General features: G+C 39.8%; 1 protein-coding gene across 4 annotated transcripts in view; it reads left to right on the top strand.

Moving 5' to 3' along the window:
* RAD50 (RAD50 double strand break repair protein) overlaps positions 1 to 15930 on the top strand; it is a 258372-nt gene that overhangs the window by 176350 nt on the left and 66092 nt on the right. For all 4 annotated transcript variants that reach the window (XM_042250243.1, XM_042250244.1, XM_004008637.5 and 1 more), the window contains 3 exons: positions 11026 to 11177; positions 15090 to 15275; positions 15612 to 15816. In XM_042250243.1, the coding sequence (XP_042106177.1) occupies positions 11110 to 11177; positions 15090 to 15275; positions 15612 to 15816 (459 nt within the window). In that variant the 5' untranslated portion in view covers positions 11026 to 11109. The remainder of the gene's footprint in view (positions 1 to 11025; positions 11178 to 15089; positions 15276 to 15611; positions 15817 to 15930) is intronic.

Genomic DNA, 15930 nt, shown 5'->3' with positions numbered 1-15930 from the left:
GAATATGTAATAGAAAAAGTGAAACTAGATAAAAGTAAAAGATCATCATATAGTCCAGTTATGTTTAAATATGGTTGCATATTGGAAATATATTTGGAGCTCTGGCCAAAAAACCCCCAATATCTGGGGAATTTTTCAAAAAATTAAAAGATGATTCTGATAATGCATCTGAATTTTAAAAAGCGAGTACAGATTTTTCTATTAAACAGTAGTTTTGATGATACTTAATTCTGTTATTTTTCTGTTGACCAATCACGATGCAGTGGTATTAAGGGAGTAATAGTTACATGATCACAATAGTAAAAGATATTTATCAGTTTTCACAATCAATAGCCAGACCCCCCCCCGACCCCCCCCCCCAAAAAAAGATAATTATGGTGGCAAGCCATAATGGGAACATGATTAATCAGCAATATAAAACAGTCACATACAGTTTGAGGGGCCACGCAGAGTGGTGTGGTAAGTGGAGGTGCACACGTGCACGTGCTTCCACCTGCCCAGCCAGTCTGTGTCATTTGGTTAATGCATTTAATCCATTTGCATTTAAGGTAATTATCAATATTATGATCCTTTTACCATTTTCTTAATTGTTTTAGATTTGTTTTCTGTAGGTCTTTTCCTTCTCTTGTTTTCCTGCCTAGAGAAGCTCCTTTTAACTTTTGCTTGTCTGGAAAGACTATAATTTCTCCATCAAATCTGAATGAGAATCTTGCTGGGTGGAGTATTCTTGGTTGTAGGTTCTTTCCTTTTCATGTCATTCCCTTCTAGCTTGTAGAGTTTCAGTTGAGAGTTCCCTGATGGGAGTTCCCTTGTATGTTATTTGCGATTTTTTTCCTTATTGCTTTTAATATTTTATTTTTGTCTCTAACTTTTGTCAGTTTATTGCTATGTGCCTTGGTGTGTTCTTCCTTGGGTCTGTCCTGCCTGAGGCTCTGCTTAGGGGACTTGATTGATTATTTCCTCGAAGTTTTCAGCTGTTATCTCTTCAAATATTTTCTCAGGTCCTTTCTATCTCTCTTCTTCTGGAACCTCTATAATGCAAATGTTGATGCACTTAATGTTGTCCCATAGGTCTCTTAGGCTGACTTCCTTTCTTTTCATTCTTTTTTTCTATATTCTCTGTAGCAGTGACTTCCACTGTTCTGTCCTCTAGGTCATTTGTCTGTTCTTCTGCCTCAGTTATTCTGCTATTGATTCCTTCTAGTATATTATTCATCTCTGTCTGTTCTTTAGTTCTTGTAAGTCATTGGTAAACATTTGCGTCTTCTCCATTGTTTTCCCAAGATCCTGGTCATCTTTACTATCATTCTAGATTCTTTTTCTGGAGGGTTGCCTGTCTCCACTTCATTCAGTTGTTTATCTGGGATTCTGTCTTGTCCCTTCATCTGGGACATAACTTTCTGCTTTTTCATCCTGATAAAACTTTCTGTAATGTGGTTTTTGTTTTTGCTGTTGTGGGGACTGCGCTTCTTCCTGTTTCTTCTGTCAGTTCTCTGATGGAGGAGGCTGAGAGGCTTGTTTAAGCTTGCTATGGGAGGGACTGGTGGTAGAAAAAAATGGGTCTTGCCCTGGTGGGCAGGACCTTGCTCAGTAAAGCTTTAATCCAGTTGTCTGGTGGGGTTGCACTCAAACCTCCCTCATAGTTGTTTGGCCTGAGGCTACCCAGTCCTGGGGTCTGTGGGCTCTGTGGTAGGGTTAATAGTGGCCTCTAAGAGGGCTTACTCCCAAGGGGGACCTTCTCGGACTGCTGCTGCCAGTGCTCCCTTCCCTACTGTGAGCCCTTGCCTACCCATGCCTCCACAGGAGACCCTCCAACACTAATAGGTGGTTTTGGTTCAGTCTCCTGTGGGGAGACTGTGCTCCTTTCCTCTGGGTCTTGGTGGGCACAAGAGTTTGTGCTCTCCAAGACTGGAGTCTCTGTTTACCCTAGTCCTATTCAGTTCAGTTCGGTCGCTCAGTCGTGTCTGACTCTCTGCGACCCCATGAATCGCCACACACCAGGCCTCCCTGTCCATCACCAACTCCCGGAGTTCACTCAGACTCACGTCCATCGAGTCAGTGATGCCATCCAGCCATCTCATCCTCTGTCGTCCCCTTCTGCCCCCAATCCCTCCAAGCATCAGAGTCTTTTCCAATGAGTCAACTCTTCGCATGAGGTGGCCAAAGGACTGGAGTTTCAGCTTTAGCATCATTCCTTCCAAAGAAATCCCAGGGTTGATCTCCTTTAGAATGGACTGGTTGGATCTCCTTGCAGTCCAAGGGACTCTCACGAGTCTTCTCCAACACCACAGTTCAAAAGCATCAATTCTTCGGCGCTCAGCCTTCTTCACAGTCCAACTCTCACATCCATACATGACCACAGGAAAAACCATAGCCTTGACTAGACAGCCCTTAGTCGGCAAAGTAATGTCTCTGCTTTTGAATATGCTATCTAGGTTGGTCCTAACTTTTCTTCCAAGGAGTAAGCGTCTTTTAATTTCATGGCTGCAGTCACCATCTGCATTGATTTTGGAGCCGAAAAAATAAAGTCTGACACTGTTTCCACTGTTTCCCCATCTGTTTCCCATGAAGTGATGGGACTGGATGCCATGATCTTGGTTTTTTGAATGTTGAGCTTTAAGCCAACTTTTTCACTCTCCACTTTTCATTTTCATCAAGAGGCTTTTTTAGTTCCTCTTCATTTTCTGCCATAAGGGTGGTGTCATCTGCATATCTGAGGTTATTGATATTTCTCCCGGCAATCTTGATTCCAGCTTGTAGCCCTAGTCCTGTAGGAGTCTAGTAATCAAATCCCACTGGCCTTCAAAGTTAGACTCTGGGGATTCCCAGTCCCTCTATCAGATCCTCAGGCTGTGAAGCCTGATGTGGAGTTCAGAACCTTCACAACAGTGGGAGAACTTCTTTGGTTATTGTTCTTCAGTTTGTGGGTCACCCACCCAGTAGGTATAGAATTTCACTTTATTGTGATTGCGGCCCTCCTCCTGTCTTACTGCAGTTTCTTCTTTGTCTTTGGCCGTGGGGTGTCTTTTTTTGGTGGGTTCCAGCGACCTCCTGTCAGTGGTTAGTCAGCAGATGGTTACAGTTTTGCTGCTCTCGAGATGAGCACATGTCCTTCTATTCCACCCTCTTGACCAGAACCTCAGTTTTCTTTACTAATTTCCTTTCACTTCTTCAATGAAGCTTATGTCTTAAGTATTTTATTTTTGAGATTGCAATTTTAAAAAGTATTTTCTTTTCCAGTTTTCTTTCTGAGATTTCATTGTTGGTGTAAAGAAATGCAGCCGATTTCTGTCTGTTAATCTTGTATCTTGCTGCCGTGCTGGACTCTTTTTCTAGTTCTTCTGTGTGAGTCTTTAGGGTTTTCTATGCTACTGTTATTGCTCAGTCGTGGCCAACTCTTTGCAGCCTCATGGAGTGCAGCATGCCAGGCTCCCCTGTCCATCACTATCTCTTGGAGTTTGTTCAGATTCATGGTCACTGAGTTGGTGATGCCATCTAACCATCTCATCCTCTGCCACCCCCTTCTCCTTTGGTCTTCCATCTCTCCCAGCATCAGGGTCCTTTCCAATGAGTCGGCTCTTTGTATCAGGGGACCAAAATATTGGAACCTCAAGCATCAGTCCTTCCAATGAATATTCAGGGTTGATTTCCTTCAGGGTTTGATCTCCTTGCATTCCAACAGAGTCTCAAGAGTCTTCTCCAGCCCCACAATTTGAAAGCATTAATTCTTTAGCACTCAGCCTTCTTTATGGTCCAGCTCTCACATTCATACATGATTACTGGAAAAACCATAGCTTTGACTATATGGATCTTTGTCAGCAAAGTTATGTCTCTGCTTTTAATACACTGTTTAGGTTTGTTATAGCTTTCCTTCCAAGGATCAAGCATCTTTTAATTTCATGGGTGCAGTCAACATCCACAGTGATTTTGGAGCCCAGGAATAATAAAATCTGTCATTGCTTCTGCTTTTTCCCCTTCTGTTTGTCATGAAGTGATGGAACCAGATGCCATGATCCTAGTTTTTTGAATGTTGAGTTTTAAGTCCGCTTATCAAGAGGCTCTTTAGTTCTTCTTCACTTTCTGCCATTAGAGTGGTATCATGTGTGTATCTGCGATTGTTGATATATCTCCTGGCAGTCTTGATTCCAGCTTGTGATTCATCCAGCCCTGTATTTCCCATGATGTACTACTCTGCATATAAGTTAAAGAAGCAAGGTGACAATATACAACCTTGTACTCCTTTCCCAATTTTGAACCAGTTCATTGTTCCATGTCTAGTTCTAACTGTTGCTTCTTGACAGGATTCTCAGGAGTGTACAGGTGTACAGGTTTCTCAGGAGACAGGTAAGGTGGTCTGGTATTCCTGTCTCTTTAGGAATTTTCCATAGTTTGTTGTGATCCACACAGTCAAAAGCTTTAGTGTAGTCAATGAAGTAGGTGTTTTTCTGGAATTCCCTTGCTTTCTCTGTGACCCAGTAAATGTTGGTGATCTGATCTCTGGTTTCTCTGCCTTTTCTAAATCCAGTTTGTATATCTGGAAGTTCTCAGTTGATGTACTGAAGAGTCCTAGCTTGAAGGATTTTGAGCATAACCTTTCCAGGATGGGAAAAGGTCAGTTTTCATTCCAGTCCCAGAGAAGGGCAATGCCAAAGTGTTTTCTGTATATAACATCATATCATCTGCATACAGTGGCAGTTTTACCTCTTTCCTTCCTATTTGGATACCCCCCCCCCTTTTTTTGTCTTACTGATAAGCCATGGCTAGGTTTTCCTCTACTGTATTGAATGAAAGAGATGAGAGTGAGCATCCTTGTCTCATTCCAGATGTTAGCAGGAAGACTTTCAGCTTTTCACCACTGAGTATTAACCGTGGGTTTGTCACGAATAGCTTTTACTGTCTTGAGATGTGTTCCCTCTATATCCAGTCTGGTAAGACTTTTTATCATAAATGGATGTTGCTTTTTGTCAGATGTTTTTCTCTGCATCTATTGAGAAGATCATGTGGTTTTTGTCTTTTCTTTTCTTTGTGTCTTCTATCATGTTGATTGATTTGCTTTTGTTGAACCAACCTAATAAACTTAGGATGAATCCCACTTGATTGTGGTGTGTGCTATTTTTTATGTGTTGCTAGATTCAGTTTGCTAATATTTTGTTGAGAATTTTTGCATCCATATAGACGGCAGCCCACCAGGCTCCCCTGTCCCTGGGATTTTCCAGGCAAGAGTACTGGAGTGGGGTGCCATTGCCTTCTCTGAAACCAAAGATGTTGGTCTGTAATTTTGTTTTTGATGGTGTCTTTGTCTGGTTTCTGTATCAGGGTTGAGAGTGTTTCCTGCTCTTCCATTTGTTGGCAGAGGATCAGTGTAAGTTCTGTATATGTTTGATAGAATTCTCCTGTGAAGCTATCTGTTCCTGGACTTTTGTAGAGTGCTTTTTCGTTTTAAAAATAATTTTATTTATTTTTGGTTGTGCTGGGTCCTTGTTGCTGCTTGGGCTTCTCTCTAGTTGCAGTGAGTGGGGGCTACTCTGTGGTTGCAGTGTTGTGGCTCACTAGTTGTGGTGCTCAGCCTTAGATGCTCCTCAGCGTGTGGCATCTTCCTGGACCAAGGATTGAGCCCGTCTCCTTTATTGGCAGGCAGATTCTTTACCTCTGAGCCACCAAGGAAGCTGTATAGAGTACTTTTAAATAACAGATTCTGTTTTGCTTCTAGTGATTGATCTATTTCTTCTTGATTCAATTTTGGTGGAGTATATGTTTCTAGAAACTTGTCCATTTCTTTTAGGTTGTCGAATTTGCTGCCATGTAATTGTTCATAGTATTCCCTTAGGTTTTTTTGTATTTCTGCAGTATCAGTTGTTACCTCTCCTTTGTCATTTCTTATTTTGTTGATTTGGATTCTCTATTCTTCCTGGTCAGGCTGACCAGAGGTTTGTCAGTCTTGTCTATCCTTTCAAAGAACCAGGTCTTTGTTTTATTGATTTTTTTTTTTTCCCTCATATTAAAAAAAAAAATTTGGATTTTACTCTTTTTCTTTCATATCTTTATTATTTCCTTCTTTTGGCTGATTTTAGGTTTTCTTTTCCTTCTTTTTCTTCTGATTTCTTAAAGTGGTAGTTTAGGTTGTTTGTTTGAGATTTTTCTTGTTTTTGAGGAAGGAATGTATCAGTATGGACTTCCCTCTAAGAACCACTTTTGCTGCATTCCAGAGATTTTGCGTGGTTGTGTTTTCATTGTCATTTGTCTCAAGGTATTGTGAAATTTCCTTTTTAATTTCGTCATTGACCCATTGGTTTTTTAGTAGCATGCTGTTTAATCTCCAGTAATTGTTTTTTTTTTCTCATTTCTTTTTCTGTGGTTGATTCCTAGTCTCATGCTGTTGTGGTCAGAAAAGGTGCTTGAGGTGATTTCTGTACTCTTAAATTTGTCGAGGCTTGTTTTTTGTCATAGTATGTGATGAATCCTAGAGGATGTTCAGTGTGCACTTGAAAAGAATGTGTATTCTGGGATTTTTTTGGATGTAATGTTCTGAAAATATAATTTATGCCTAAATGTTTTATTGTATCATTTAGGATTTTTGTTTCCTTACTGAGTCTGTCTGGAAGATGTGTCCATTGATGAGAGTGTGGTGTGATAGTCTTTTATTGTTGTATTCCTGTCAGTTTCTTCCTGTATGTGTGTTAGTATTTATGTATTTGGATGCTTGTATCTTAGGTGCATATATGTTGTGTGAAATCCTTTTCTTGGATTGATCCTTTTGTCGTTGTATAGTATCTTTCTTTATCTTCTTTATGGCCCCTTTTTAAAAGGAATTGAATCATACGCGTTTATTTCTCTTTGGACATGCTGGGTCTTCACTGCTGTGCGGGGGCTTTCTCTGTTTAAGGCAGGCAGCGGTTCCTCTCCAGTTGCGGTGTACTGGCTTCTCATTCAACGTGAAGAGCCTCTGCTCTAGAGCTACAGACTCAGCATTTGTAGTGCACATAGGCTTACCTGCCTTGCGGCCTGTGTGGTCTTCCCATTCCAGGGATCAAACCCTTGTCCTCTGCATTGGCATAGGAGTTTTTAACCCGTGGTCTACAAGGCAAGTCCTGCGGCCTTTGTTTTAAATTCTTCTTTGTCTGATACAAGTATTGTAATCCCTGCTTTTTTTGTCATTTCTGTTCACATGAAATATCTTTTTCCATCCTCTCACTTTGAATCTATGTGTGTCCTTTGCCCTGAAGTGGTTATCTTTAGGTATACTGTAGGCTCTTGTTTTTTTTTTTTTAATCCAATATGTTAGTCCATTGACACTGAAGGTAATTATTGATAGATATGTATTTATTGCCATTTTAAACCGCATTTTCCTCTTGATTTTATGTTTCTTCTTTGTTCCTTTCTTTTTGTTTTTCCTGTTGTGCTTTGATGATTTTTTTTTTTTTTTTGTATTATACTTATGTTCTTTTTGGGTTTTGTGAATCTATTTTATGTTTTTTGATTTGTGGATACCCTGTTTTTTCAAGTATGTCAACCCCTTCCTTATGTATTTCTGTTAGACTGGTAGTCTTATATGCTGAAAGACATTCTAGGAAGAAAACTACATTTTCTCACTTTCCTCCTCCACGTGTTATGATTTTGATGTCCTGTTCGACACCTTCATGTCCATCCTTTTGTTCTTCATTGTGTTATCATCACTTTAATAGAAGTGTTTTTAATTTTTTTATATGTGTAATGATTTAAGTGATTTACTTTCCAGTTTTGATTTTCTCTTATAGATTCTTCTTTTCTTTAAAGATTTAGAGAAGATCTTTCAATATTTCCTTTAAGATAGGTTTCATAGTGCTGTGTTCTTTTAGTTTATGCCTGTCTGAGAAATTCTTTATCTTGTCTTCTTTTCTAAATTATAGTCTTGCTGGGTAGAGTATTCTAGGTTGTGAATTTTTCCCTTTCAGGACTTTGAGTGTATCTTGCCACTCCCTTCTGGCCTGTAATGTTTCTGTGCAGGTGATAAACCTGCTGCTGCTGTTGCTGCTAAGTCACTTCAGTCGTGTCCGACTCTGTGTGACCCCAGAGACGGCAGCCTTATGAGGGGTCCTTATAATTAAATCTTTGTTTTCTTCTTTCTGCCTTAAGAATTTTCCCTTTAACTTTTGCCATTTTTATATAATATGTCTTAGTATAGATCTGTTTGGGTTTATCTTATTTGGGACCTCCTGTGTTTCCTGTTGGAGAAGGCAATGGCACCCCACTCCAGTACTCTTGCCTGGAAAACCCCATGGGCGGAGGAACCTGGAAGGGTGCAGTCCATGGGGTCGCTGAGTCGGACTTGAATAAGTGACTTCACTTTCACTTTCCACTTTCATGCATTGGAGAAGGAAATGGCAACCCACTCCAGTGTTCTTGCCTGGAGAATCCCAGGGACGGGGGAGCCTGGTGGACTGCCGTCTATGGGGTCGCACAGGGTTGGACACGACTGAAGCGACTTAGCAGCAGCAGCAGTGCTTCCTGTTAGGGCTTCCCAGATGGCTCAGTGGGTAAAGAATCCACCTGCAGTGCAAGAGTCAGAGGAGATGTGAGTTCAGTCTCTCGGTTGGGAAGATCCCCTGGAGGAGAGCATGACAACCCACTCTTGTATTCTTGCTTTCAGAATCCCATGGACAGAGCAGGATCTGTTTGCTTTTACAGGTTTGGGAAGTTTTCAGCCATGATTACTTCAGATAATTTTAGACCCCCTTCTGGTAGCCATCTTACTGGTGGATTTGCATGCCTTTTACTGTCCCACAGGTCTCTTATATTGCTTTCATTTTTTTCATTTGGCTTTCTGTCTGCTGTCCTGATTGAGTGATCTCCATTGTTTTATCTGCCAGGTCACTTATTCATTATTCTGCATTGTTTATTGTGCTGTTCATTGGTTTTAACTCAGCTTTCATCTCTGCAAATGAATATTCTAATCATTCTTGGTTCTTTGTAGTCCTTTATTTCTTTTTACAGTAGTCTGCATTTCTGTTGATAGCCTTTCTTAATTCCTTCAGTATTTTCATTACCTCCTTTTTAAAGGTGATGTTTATTAAAAGAGGTCTGTTTCATTGTTCTTTTGGGGGATTTCTCTTGGTCTTTTAATTGAGAATGGTTCTTCTGCTTCTTCATTTTACTTACACTTTTCTTACTCAGAGTTTAGGAAAACTAGTTATATACTGTGGCCTTGGAGGGCTGTTTATATGTGGGGTTGTCCCTTTGTAGCTTGTCTAGGATTAATACATTTGATATGAGGGCACTTCCTAGTATGGATGCCTAGAGCCTTTTTCTTCAGTGTATACTGGTTTTTATCCCCTCGATGGGAGTGTGCAGATGCAGGAGCTTATTGCCCAGTCCTGAGGTTCGCAGTGGTGGCCCAGGGGCACCCCTGGGGCAGGCGATGGGAACAGAGGTGGCTCGTGACTATTCTGGAGTCTGCACAGGCAGCAGCAGGGGGTTGTGACTGCTCTGGGTTCTGGAAGGGAGGTGGTGGGGGCTTGTAACCATTCTTGGTGTCTGGAATGGAAGTGGTGGGGGCTGAAGAGCACTAGAAGCCCATGCTGCTGGCAGTGTCCTGTCCGCTACTAGTACGCACACTGGGGAAAGGGCTGTAATCGGGTCCTACCCCTCTTCTCATTGCACCCCCTAAACAATGGCGGCTAGCCTCTAAGGTCGCCCAGACTTCCTTTGAGTTGAGCTCAGACTGGCTCGCGCTCCAGCCCCACGCTCCCCAGGCTGTTTCTGCAGGGCCAACCGCAGTTCTCTTAGGTTCCGATCTCTGAAGCCCGCCTGTCAGCACTCAGTCCCTGTCCACACCAACAGAAGAGCATCTCAGGCTAGGGAGTGCAGGTTGGCAGCACCGACCATCTGTGCAGTTTTCCCTCTGGCCTGACTGTACAAACGAGCTGCACATTCTTCTGAGACTCAGAAACTCCCCTTATGTCCTGGCCAATCTCCTGCCAGTGAGGGAGGTTCACAGGGTGCAGGAACCTTTCCTCTTTCATGGCTCCCTTCCACAGGTGCAGGTCCCATCCTGATTCCTTTCTCTATTTCTTTTTGTTCTTTTTTCCTACCCGGGTATGTGGAGATTTTCTTAACCTTTCAGAAGCCTGAGGTCTTCTGCCAGCTTTACAATAGATACTCTGTGAGAATCATTCTACATGTAGATTTATTTTTGATGTTTGTGGGAGAAGGTAAACTTCAATTCCTACTACTCTTCCGTTCTGATCGCTCCCCTGTATGTCTTTTTTGGAGAAATGTCTAGTTAGATTTTCTGTCCATTTTCTGATTGGGTGGTTTGTTGATAGTGAGCTATATGAGCTGTTTGTATATTTTGGAGGTTAATCCCTTGTCAGTCACATTATTTGCAAATATTTTCTCCCATTCTGTGGGATGAATTTTCCTTTTGTTTATGGTTTCCTTTGCTCTGCAAAAGCATTGAAGTTTAATTAGGTTCCATTTGTTTTTGTTTTGATTAGTCTAGGAGGTAGCCCTAAAAAGATACTGCTGCGATTTATGTCAAAGATTGTTCTGTGGCAGTTTTCCTCTAAGAGTATTATAGTATCCGATCATACAGTTAGGTCTTTCCTCCATTTTGAGTTCATTTTTGTCTATGGTATTAGAGAATGTTCTAATCTCATTCTTTTACATGTCACACACCAATTTTCCCAGTACCACTTATTGAAGAGACTGCCTTTTCTCCATCATATATTCTTGCCTCCATTGTTGTAGGTCAATTGACCATTGGTACATGGGTTTATTTCTGATCTTTCTAGCCTGTTCACTTGATCTATAGGTTTGTGTTTGTGTCATTATATACTGTTTTCTTATTACTGTAGCTTTATAGTATAGTCTGAAGTCAGGGAGCTCTGTTTTTCTTTCTCAGTGTTCTTTGGTTATTTGTGGTCCTGCATATAATAATCTCATTTAAAAAAATTTTTGATAAGTAAAATTGCTTGAATATTTTCTTTTTAGAAGTAATATTCTGATACTTATTAAGGTAGCATGATTTTCCTCTTTTTACCTTCAAAGGTTGCTCAAGAAACAGATGTTAGAGCCCAGATTCGTCTACAGTTTCGTGATGTCAATGGAGAACTTGTGGCTGTGCAGAGATCTATGCTTTGTACTCAGAAAAGCAAAAAGACAGAATTTAAAACCTTGGAAGGAGTCATTACTAGAACAAAGTAGGTGTTTATTTTATATTTGAATGTCTGATCCTTTTTGTCTTTCGGTCTACAAACCTGTATGTTTTCCTTCTACATTTTAAGTTTATTTTAAGGGAACTTATTAATTATTTTTTTGCTTTTTAAAACTATTTCAACATAACTATGCTTACAGAAATACACTCATATGGGTTAATAAAATACACAATTTGGACCAAAAACCTGGTACAAGGTTTGCTTGGGGAAAAAAAAAAAAAACACCAAAGGATTTGCAGTCTGGTTTTTTAATCTATTAAAAATGGAACTTATTAATTTTTAAACAGACTTTACCTTTAAACCTGTTTTAGTTTCTTAGCACAGCTGAGCAGAAAGTAGAGTTTCATCCTACCTCTACACCTGTACAGCCTTATCACTATCATCATTTAATTTTTTATTTGATACTATTTATCAGTTAAACAGAGTGATCCCATTAAAGATTTAGTAATAATGGTCCATTCCTTTGAGTAAATTTATGGACAGTTGCTGAATTGAAGGTGCATAATCACTCAAATACAGATTGAATGAGTGAAAAGTGCTAGTAATCATGTCTGTAGGGAAAGATGAGGTAAGCAGATAGGTAGGGAAGCGTGTTGTCCCTTTCAGCTGCTGTCATTCTGTTAAGGGCAGGTATCATCTTGAAATGGGTTTGGATGTTGGAATTAGGCTGCCCTGAGTTCAAAGCTTTATCCTTATTGAGCAAATTATTTATCATCTTATCTCTTTCATTTATTAATTTGTTAAACTAATTAAATAATCTGTTAACCGATAATGTGTAGCACCTATTATGTGCTAGAGACGGTGACTTTTAAACACACTCAGGTCTCTCCTGCAAGCTCAGGTTTCATTTCACTTCAGTTACAGTCTGGCTTCATCTTCCCCTTTATGGTCAGTTTTTTCAGAAGAGTTATTGATGCTCACTATCTCCATTTCTTCACTTCCTCCTGACTCTTTCTCTTGCCCCATTCTTATATTGGAACAGCTATAACTGTCGCAACCTCTGTATTAATTAGAATAATGCTGTTGGGCTTCCCTGGTGGTTCAGAGGGTAAAGAGTCTACCTGCAATGCAGGAGACCTGGGTTTGATCCCTGGGTCAGGAAGATCCCCTAGAGAAGGAAATGGCAACCCACTCCAGTACTCTTGCCTGGAAAATCCCATGGACAGAGAAGCCTGGTAGACTATAGTCCATGGGATCGCAAAGAGTCAGACACGACTCAGCGACTTCACTTCACTTCACTTCCCTTTACCAAATAGACCTTGCAGTGAGTCTCTATTTTTCTAATTTGTAAAATATGGCTTCATTATCACTGTAGATATCTTAGAAAGGTGTTAGGGATTGAAGTAAAGGACATAAAATGCTTAATGTGTCACTGGGACACATTAGTTTTCTGTGATTGTTACAACAAATCACAAACTTAGTGGCTTAAAACAGTGCAAACTTATCTTATAGTTCTATAGTTTAGAAGTCCAAATCAGATCTCACTGGCTTAAAATCAAAGTATTGGCAAGGCTTTGTTCCTTTCTGGAAGCCCTAGGGAACATGTGTTTCTTTGCCACTTTCATGTTTCAGGGGCCACCCACATTCCTTGGATCATGAAAAGTCTCCAGCAGTGAGCAGAGTTATATCACATCATCCTTATTTCCTCTTCTGCTTCCCTCTCCCACATTTAATCCCCTGTGATTACCTTGGGCCCACCTAGATAATCTCTCTATTTAAAGTGAGATGGTACAGTGAAATGCTACTAAGCAGTTCAAAAAAAAAAAAAGAATGATCTGTTGATACAGCAGCATGGAAAATCTCAAAGAAATCAGACAAAATAGAATACATACTTATTCCATTTATATAAAACTCTTGAAAATGTAAATCTGTAGTGTTTAGAAAGATCAATCATTGGCTGAGAGTAGGGGTTGGGGTAGAGGAAGGTCAGAATTATACAGGGACATGATGAATATGTTGCAGATGATAAATATGTTAATTGTCTTTACGGTTTGTTACGATTATATGCATATTTCAAAAGTAAGAGCTATTGTACAGTTTTAATATGTGAAGTTTATTATGTGTAATTTGAAAATATTTTAAAATGTTGGAAATTGTAATCAAATACACTTAACATCAATTTCCAAAAATAAAGTCAGATGAGGAACTGTCCACTTAGCCATGTAAACTAATGTATTTACAAATTCCAGGAATTAGAATATAACTGTCCTGGAGGGTCTGTGTACAACTCAGTAAATGGTAGCTGTTAATCACTTCTTGAAAATTTTTTTCTAGACTTCCATTTTATAACACAATATTTTTGCCTCTTTCTCTCCCTCACATCCTATCCAGTCAATTGTTTGGAGTTCCATAGGCTCTGTCTTGGATCCTCTCCTGTTTTTGCTCTACATTCTCATTCTTTTTCATTTGTATTTGTACATATTTGTCAGGCGAGTGTATGCTCCTCGGTTCTGTTCCATCACAACAAAGATTTGGAGTGATGGACATTAAAGCCCTCAGTGCATCAAGCTCTCGGGTCTTGGACAGACTGTGTTATAGCTCTTAGACAAATCGATGTTACAGGTCTATTTTATTTAGAAAATAGCAAGAGAATCCTCGAGGTGTGAGGGCATGCCGACCCAAAGACGTGAAGAGAAGAGAGTGGGGGAGCATGCCAGTGTGCAGGAGAGGGAGGGAGAGAGAGCCCTTTGGCTCCTCTTTTTATATGTTTTCCCTCCCCCGGGCCTGCCCTATGCAAATTGGGCTAGCCAGGGGTGCTGTTTGATCTACCCGAAGTCCTCACTCCGGTGGACCATTCTTTGACCTTCCTTTGTTCTATTTTCACAGGCTTTTCCCTTCTTTGTCTTTTAGCCACCGCCATTTTGGACTCCTGTTTCCTATTCTGACTCCCTAACATATTCATATGTATTTGTAGGTGACTCATACATGAATGTCTCTAGAGTAGACCTCTGTTTCCAGACCCATGTACTGAGCTGTCTCTTTCATTTTCTCCCAGTTCTTCCAAAGAAACCTCAGTTTCAACATATTCAAAACCAAGCTCATGATCCTTTCCCCCTTGGCTCCCTGTTAGAAAGCCTCCTACAACATCCTGATCTGTCTTTGTCCATTCTGTCCCCCTACAAAACATTTTCAGTACATTCAGTGTAACATTTTCAGAATACATACAAAAATGACAGTAAAGACAGACATTACCTCTACTGACTGTATACAAGACAGAAGGTTTGAAGGAAAAAGGTCAGTTTACCCTTCTGAAGAAAGGGACTGAGAAATCACTTGGAATCCAAGGCTAGGGATGCTCCTGGCCCCAGGTGTAATGAAATAGGGAACTTATTTAAAAGGCCCTGAGGCTATTCTGTTTTGATTGTTTTGTCACTGTGACCCTAGAACTTAGGTCTGTTGATTAAGAATCTTCCTAGGATTTATTTGGATGGGCATCACTAAGGTTTGCCTTTACACTCCTTTTATTGTGTCTTTTACTAAACAGTCCCTTATCTAATCGACACAGTGTCGATATTTTTTTAAGTACCTTTGCCTGTCTGCTGTGTATCATCATGCTTTATTCTTTTGATCTCTTATTTTCCATATTTTAAAATTTTGAGGATGGAAGATAGTTTATTTTCCTTTATGTACTGCCTATAAATGTTTTCCAACTACATAAAAAAACAATTCTAGCACCTGTTCCCTACCACCCTGTTTTACATACTTTTTCATTTCACTTTTACATACTGAAACATTTGAGAGTTGTACTTTTTAGTATTAGAAGGCCATCCACTGGGGATGGATGAGGGGGATTTTTTTGGCTTTTTTGTAAGTACGGGCACGAAGAATTAATTAAGTAACAGACTAGATACAATTGAATGCCATTTTACATAAATTCTTGATTATCCTTTTCTGCAGGCATGGTGAAAAGGTCAGTCTCAGCTCCAAGTGTGCAGAAATTGACCGAGAGATGATAAGTTCTCTTGGGGTTTCCAAATCTGTGCTAAATAATGTCATTTTCTGTCACCAAGAAGACTCGAATTGGCCTTTAAGTGAAGGAAAGGCTTTGAAGCAAAAGTTTGATGAGATTTTTTCAGCAACAAGGTTTGTAACCTATAATTAGATTTTGTAGTCCATTAAGTTATTGAGCCAGAATTGCAATTTGGATGCTTCTTTTTCTAAACAGAAAGTCAGCAATTATACCACTTATCCAGTGGAAACCAATGGGCATATTTCCTTTCAGTTTTCTTTCTTTGCATCTTTATTCACTTGGTTGACAGAATATATGTAACATTTGTACTTACTATTATGTCATAAGCATTTTCTGAGTTATTAAAAACTCTTTGTAAATGTTATCTTAATGACTGCATAATATCCATTGTTTGAATATACTATGGTATGCTTACCAAGAAATTTGATTTTTATTTAATATCTTCAAAGGTACATAAAAGCCTTGGAAACACTTCGGCAGGTACGGCAGACGCAAGGTCAGAAAGTAAAAGAATGTCAAACAGAATTAAAATATCTGAAGCAAAACAAAGAAAAAGCTTGTGAGATTCGTGATCAGATTACTAGTAAGGAAGCCCAGTTGACATCCTCGAGGGAAATTGTCAAATCCTATGAGAATGAACTTGATCCATTGAAGGTAATTTGATCTCTTGTATGCTGAGGAGAAGGTCACCATTTATCTATCTTTTACCCTAAAAGTACTTATTTTTCTGTGAATGGTGTGTGTATTTCTTGAAAAAATGATCAGAGA

This window comes from Ovis aries, chromosome 5 (assembly GCF_016772045.2).
Source record: "Ovis aries strain OAR_USU_Benz2616 breed Rambouillet chromosome 5, ARS-UI_Ramb_v3.0, whole genome shotgun sequence".
Lineage (NCBI taxonomy): Eukaryota > Metazoa > Chordata > Mammalia > Artiodactyla > Bovidae > Ovis > Ovis aries.
The sequence above is the reverse complement of the archived record's forward strand: the minus strand, read 5'-3'. Positions and strand labels throughout refer to the sequence as shown.